Source organism: Enoplosus armatus, chromosome 20 (genome assembly GCF_043641665.1).
Source record: "Enoplosus armatus isolate fEnoArm2 chromosome 20, fEnoArm2.hap1, whole genome shotgun sequence".
Taxonomy (NCBI): Eukaryota; Metazoa; Chordata; class Actinopteri; order Centrarchiformes; family Enoplosidae; genus Enoplosus; species Enoplosus armatus.
The window spans coordinates 12,051,345-12,057,471 of NC_092199.1; the positions used below are offsets into that span (position 1 = coordinate 12,051,345).

At 39.8% G+C, this 6,127-nt stretch overlaps 1 protein-coding gene across 1 annotated transcript; it reads left to right on the top strand.

The window, feature by feature from the left end:
• Positions 1–214: 214 nt before the first annotated feature.
• On the top strand, positions 215–5,626 carry LOC139303439 (glucagon receptor-like). The gene is made up of 13 exons (XM_070927261.1): positions 215–274; positions 420–522; positions 710–820; positions 1,166–1,287; positions 2,822–2,928; positions 3,430–3,586; positions 3,686–3,845; positions 4,249–4,309; positions 4,411–4,480; positions 4,613–4,704; positions 4,844–4,982; positions 5,121–5,162; positions 5,555–5,626. The coding sequence occupies exons 1-13, from the start codon at positions 215–217 to the stop codon at positions 5,624–5,626; spliced, it is 1,296 nt and encodes a 431-aa protein (XP_070783362.1).
• Positions 5,627–6,127: the final 501 nt, after the last annotated feature.

The following is a 6,127-nucleotide window of genomic DNA, read 5'->3' on the forward strand; positions in this document are numbered from 1 at the left end:
TCTTGAAAAGTCTTTCCTTGTGATGGATGTGCAGGAGGTAGTATTCACAATGTGCAACAATTGAAGCCTTTATAGGTCCAAAGGCTTACATCCATTTGAAATTCTTGGAACAACCCATGCTTTTGTAGTTTTATGGACAATGCAGATCAAATGTCTTGTTTTGTTCTCTTTCCTCCTCTCAGTCTTTCCAGTAAGAAAGAACAAGTCTGCCGTGATGGACAGGACACAAGACATAATGGCTTTGATCTGCTTGCTGTTCCTCAAACTGCCAAAGGTTAGTGTTGGTGAAATACAATATTAATATTTTTTTCTTGGATGACTTTTAAAATAACGCAACTCCAGAACTTTTTATCTTCGAAGAAGACTTAATGTTGGACGTGAAAGTGAAGGAAAGTATTTTTTTGGAAATGTCCTTACAGTTTGAGATGGCCAGTGGGAAAGTCTTAGAGGAGACTTATCGGAAGTGGGTCCAGTATAAAGAAGACTGCATCAAAATGATAGAAAATGAGCCGCACCTTCAAGGTATGGAGAAACCATTTAGAATTGAGTCATCACGCAAAAGGGAATATGGCATGAGGTGGAAAAGGAGAGCAAAGAGAACAAGGACAATGTCCAATTATGCCATTTAGATTTGCACCAAAAAATGATCATCTACAGCTTTGTCGTTGAGGAACATATCTTCTCAGTTTGCTATCGTTTGCCTTTGCAGTGGGCTTGTTCTGTAACAGGACATTTGACAGATACGCCTGCTGGCCAGATACTCCTGCCAGCTCTGTGGTCAACATCTCATGCCCTTTCTACCTGCCCTGGTATGACAAAGGTAAATCACATTTTTAGAGAGTCTGACTTTGACAGAACAGCAAACTGAAATATAAGTGTGTTCCTGTCAGTTTCCAGTTGAGTATGTTTTTGATGTGTGGCGATGTGTTGGGCAGTTGTTTGGGCAGGTGTATCAATCTTCTCATCTAACTTTCAGAAAGATATCAAATAATAACTATTCCTTATATTTTTAATATTGCAAACATTTATCAAACATGATTTGATTATTTTGAGTATGCATGCACTGTATCTTCGTGTTTGTTTTCCCTCCATGACGGAATGATAACGTGTCCAGGCTATTTACTTGTCTTCTTCTTCTGACTTCGTCTGACTGTTTCTCTTCCAGTGTCCCAGGGTGTTGTGCGTCGGCGGTGTGGCTCTGACGGCCTCTGGGAGAGAGAGGACAGCGGGCAGGTGTGGAGAGACATGACCCAGTGTGAGGAGGAAAAAGAGGTCACTTCTCAGGAGGTACAGAGACCAAAATGTCTCCAGCTCGGGGGTTAACTTGTTGCAGCTGTGAACATTTGTTGTTGTTCAAACATTTGTATTACGTGTATTCTCTATTGAGAAAGACAGTTTTGTTTAGCGTTCACTGCACTGCTGTCTTGTCAGAACAAGGTCATCATCTAACAAAAGAAAAAGAAAAGTAACTAATATGTACTCACATGAATTTTCATCATTTCAGTACTCACCAGTGCATAGCCAATATATAATTTACAAGAGTCAAATATGTATTAAAAGCATGTCAGTAAAACCAAACATTTTTAAAGTAGCTATAATCAATATTTTTATAACAACAATGGATCACATGACTACGATGTGAAATGTGTAGCTTCTAGTGATGATTTTTAGCTCATTGTTTTGGTTTTCTGGCGTTAGTGTCACCACTCTCACATCAGTGTACAGGCAGCGCTAAAATCACACTACAGCCGATCTACATAGTATATATAGAGTATTTAGCAGCAGTACCGAAAGGAGAGACTAAAAACAGAAAAGGTCAACAATATAGAATGCTGCAAGGTCGATCCAGGCCTTGAAAGCCCCACACACCCAAGGTCCACCAGCACAGGTGTTTTCACTTGTGCTCCCTAATTAGTCTCCTCCTCAGGACTGTGGTGGCATGTGAACACTGTGTTTGACTGACATCTCTCTGACCCCTACTATTAGTTTTGTGGCACCTGTTTGAGAGGAAGAAGTTGCGGCTTCATCATTCTTATTGGCTGGTGAAATTTGTTGACCTCATGTAGTTCCAGCAAAGCTCCACCCACCTTCATCCTGAGAAGAGGTCTGATGAGCCAGAATAAGTGGCATCATCTGTGTGGATGTGCAGTACCTTTTAAAAAAAACAAACAGTAAAACTCAATCAATTCTAAATAAGGCCACAAGTACTGGTGCAGGAAGGCCAAAATGAGCACATTTTCCCCATATGTGCTCAAATTTTGCAGTTATTGTGAGGACCCTGGCAGCTGTATTTTAACAAGCTGGAGGTTTTCAGTTGAGTTCTTGGACAGTTTGGTGAATAAAGAGTTACAGTGAGCATTGTCCACTCTGGCAAGAGAGAAATAATGTAATCTTGGCAATGCTCTTGAGTTGACAAATATCTCACTACGTCATGTCATTAAGAGTTAGAGAAAATTAAGTCTAAAATTGCAGATTTCCAGCCTCCTGTGCACAGTGCAAGCCTGTGTATTCCCTATACTGTAGGGCAAAATACCATCACTTTCACGTCAGAAAATGACTGGACATTCAAGTCTTCGTGTCGGCAAGATGGTGAGTGTGTTAACAGAGAAGAGGTCTGATGGGTTTATGAGTTTTGGCCTCTCTCTCCCATGGCAAATTTTCATTCAAGCATTAAACTCACTCGCTCTAATATTGTGTGAAAAATATAGTAAGTGTGAAAAATAAGCTAAGTAAATTAGCTAATTAATTTGAGGTTATGTTAGTGAAGTACTTTATGTGGTCTGACTTCCAAAATGTGACTGGTGTGGATTTATCTTCACAGCTGTGGTTCAAACAACTGATGGTGAGCTTCAGGATGTTGTACACTGTCGGTTATTCCTTGTCCCTCTTCACACTCATAACAGCTCTTATCATTCTTCTGACCTTAAGGTAAGCTGTCTAATGGATGTGCTGTCATTTTATTTTTGACGTATTAATCACCATTGTGTGCCCTCCGCTTTGACAAGAAATGTGAGAAATGTATTCAAATGCAAATAGATAATAAGATAAAACACTACAATCAATATACAAATCAGACACCCTGCAATCAAGATCCTCATCATTTATTACAATCAAGTCTTAATGCAGGTCCAGAAGATTGTATTATGTGAGCAAGTATTGGGTGAAATCAACAGATCTCAGTTTTGCAGTTATATGGGGCTATATTTTACAACTTTTAGTGTGCACAATGATGAAACAGACAAGTGAAGTGATAAAAGAAAATAATCTAAAGAAAAATCAAAGACAACATAGGTGCAAATGATGTGCTTTTGCAGGTCAGATAAAAATAGCTCATTATAAGAAAATAAGAAAACTGACAAAATCAAGAACAAAGACACTAGATAAAAGTTAATGAGACAAATAATTGTAATTCTTTTTGTCCCCTGACAGGAAACTGCACTGCACCAGGAACTACATTCATGCCAACCTCTTCCTGTCCCTCATCCTGCGAGCTGTATCTGTCATCGTTAAGGACACCATGCTGGAACAACACTGGGGACGAGAAATCATGAAACAGACCGATGTGAGAGAGATGCTCAGTCACCAGGTGGGTCTTGAAATGTACTGATGATGCTTTACTGTTGTTGCTTGAAGTTTGAACATTAGCCTTATGTAATATGTCATTTTAAATGACCATTTCCTCTAGGCTGCTATTGGCTGCAGGGTAGCACAGGTGATGATGCAGTACTGTGTCCTGGCCAATCACTATTGGTTCTTTGGAGAGGCAATTTATTTGTACTCTGTGCTTATTGCCTCAGTGTTCATCGACAACAACAAATACTTACCTTACATCTGTCTCGGCTGGGGTAAGTTCCATCTCTTTGTGTCCAAATGAACATGCATCTAAGAAGTTTTTCTGGGACTCATTAATTAGACTTGTGGGAGACGAGCCATGTTTTCCATTTTTTAAAATAGAATTCCACTTTACACCAAAGAGCACCTCACCGCAGAACAGCTCACATTCGAAAAGCAGGCACGTTGCAACAGTAGAAACGTCTCACTGACACACTTCAGCCCCTCTCTAGTGCACCTATTAACAACATCAAATCAGGCTCATCTGACAGCAGAACATGCCCTGCAACAGCAGTGTAGCTTCTACGGATGGATGCCATGGACAGATTTACATAGCACCCATCTGTTATTTAGTTCTTAAGCTTGTTTTTGAACCTGCACCACTGAATCTTGCAATCTTTACTGTCTTTGTCTTAGGAACTCCACTTCTGTTTGTGGCTCCCTGGGTAGTGATGAAGCTATTGAAAGAAAATAAAGAGTGAGTGCCTCATGTGCTGGATCTCTTCATGTGTAGACCCCTGCCATCACTGATCCAGATCAGACAGTGGAGAAATGGTAACATCTGCCTTTTCTTCTCAGGTGCTGGGCTGTCAATGAGAACATGAACTACTGGTGGATCATTCGTTTCCCAATTCTTTTTGCTTCACTAGTAAGGATGACTTATGCAAATAGTGTCATCATCTGACATTTTGGGCTCCTCTGTATAATATATGCCATCGTTGTTTTTCATTTCTTTTTGCACAGGACACAACAATTAATATTTAGATTTTCTGATCAACAGATCAACTTTCTGATTTTCATGAAGATCCTGAAGGTTATTCTTTCCAAATTACGAGCCAGCAACCAGAGTGGATACCCAGATTACAAACTTCGGCAAGTTGTCTCAGCATACTTTCACAAATTATTTTGACTATATATATATATAATAATTTCTTTGAAGCCAAGGCCGTAACTCAAAAAAAGCTATGTGTATGGTGTTGTGACAAATTGCTCTGCTGTTTGTCCTTCTTAGGCTTGCCAAGGCAACCCTTACCCTCATCCCTCTGTTCGGGATTCATGAAATCGTATTCATCTTTGCTACAGATGAGCAAACAACAGGTGTTCTGCGCTACATTAAAGTCTTCTTCACCCTTTTTCTCAATTCGTTTCAGGTAGGTTCAATTAGACGAGCTGATATGTCTGACATTGTGGGACAACGTTAACTGTCTCAGCATGATCTAATGTGTTCCTGTATAGCAAATATATATTGCTATATATAGGACTTTTCATAAATTGTGGCCTCTCTGCAGGGCTTTCTGGTGGCTGTGCTCTACTGCTATGCCAATAAAGAGGTTTGTTGTTTCATCTCATATTCTGATAAAAAAAAATTCTTACCCTAGAAGTTACTGATTAGCCATATGTACCAGTCACAGTATCTGAGCAACAACATACATGAAGATACATGGATGTAAAATTATGTGGCTTAAATCATATTCAAACATTGTTAATAATGGTGGTGATTGGATCATCTATATACAGTTTTTGTCCAGGGGTCTGATTTTCCAAATCTAAATTGCCTGTTACTTTGTTTGCTGCTTTTGTGGCTAATTGATCTGATGAATACCATGGTGAATGATCATCAGTTTCCATTCAATTTTCAAGAATCAGACAAGAAAATGTCACAAAATGGGTACAAAAAATGGCACATTAACTCTGAAATAGCTCACCTCCACTCTGGGTGCAGGTGAGGACAGAGCTGAGGAGGAAGTTACACAGCTGGAGGATAGAGACTGAGATTGTATGCTGTGGACAGTGACTAGCCGTGCTTGACTCTCGAGTAGACACTTTCTCCATCGCCACAGTGCCAGAGCGCAACAGATCCTCCGCCACGATGACGAGGGCAATGCCTGATGGTTCACCCACTCCCGAGAGTTCACTCATTTTTAGACATCAAGTTCAGCCAACTTCCCCACAGCCTGATGAATCTTTGCTGCACTGTCCATCAGTGGTAAATAGAGACAACACCCGAGAGCGTGGGGATCAGGATGACACTGGACAATCGTCCGTGGCAATGCAGGTGTCCTTCCTCATTCATCTTCAAGACCCTGTGGAGTTACTCCCACATGTTGTAAATATAGATTCAGACTGAATACATTCTTGCATTCACTGTACATTTTAAGATTATATGTTTTTTTTGTGAATATGTAAAATTGTAGTAATTGCTATTATGTAAGTTGTAAAATTGTGAATATGTGAATAAGTGCTTGTGATCTTTTAAGACTTGATAACTTTATGTAAATAATACAAATGGAGTATA

Bases quoted from the DNA above. Each gene is read 5' to 3' on its own strand.
- LOC139303439 (XM_070927261.1), top strand. From the start codon at position 215: ATGGACAGGACACAAGACATAATGGCTTTGATCTGCTTGCTGTTCCTC. The intron at 1,288-2,821 runs GTACAGAGACCA...TTATCTTCACAG, and splicing joins AAGAGGTCACTTCTCAGGAG to CTGTGGTTCAAACAACTGAT. The intron at 3,846-4,248 runs GTAAGTTCCATC...TCTTTGTCTTAG, and splicing joins TTACATCTGTCTCGGCTGGG to GAACTCCACTTCTGTTTGTG.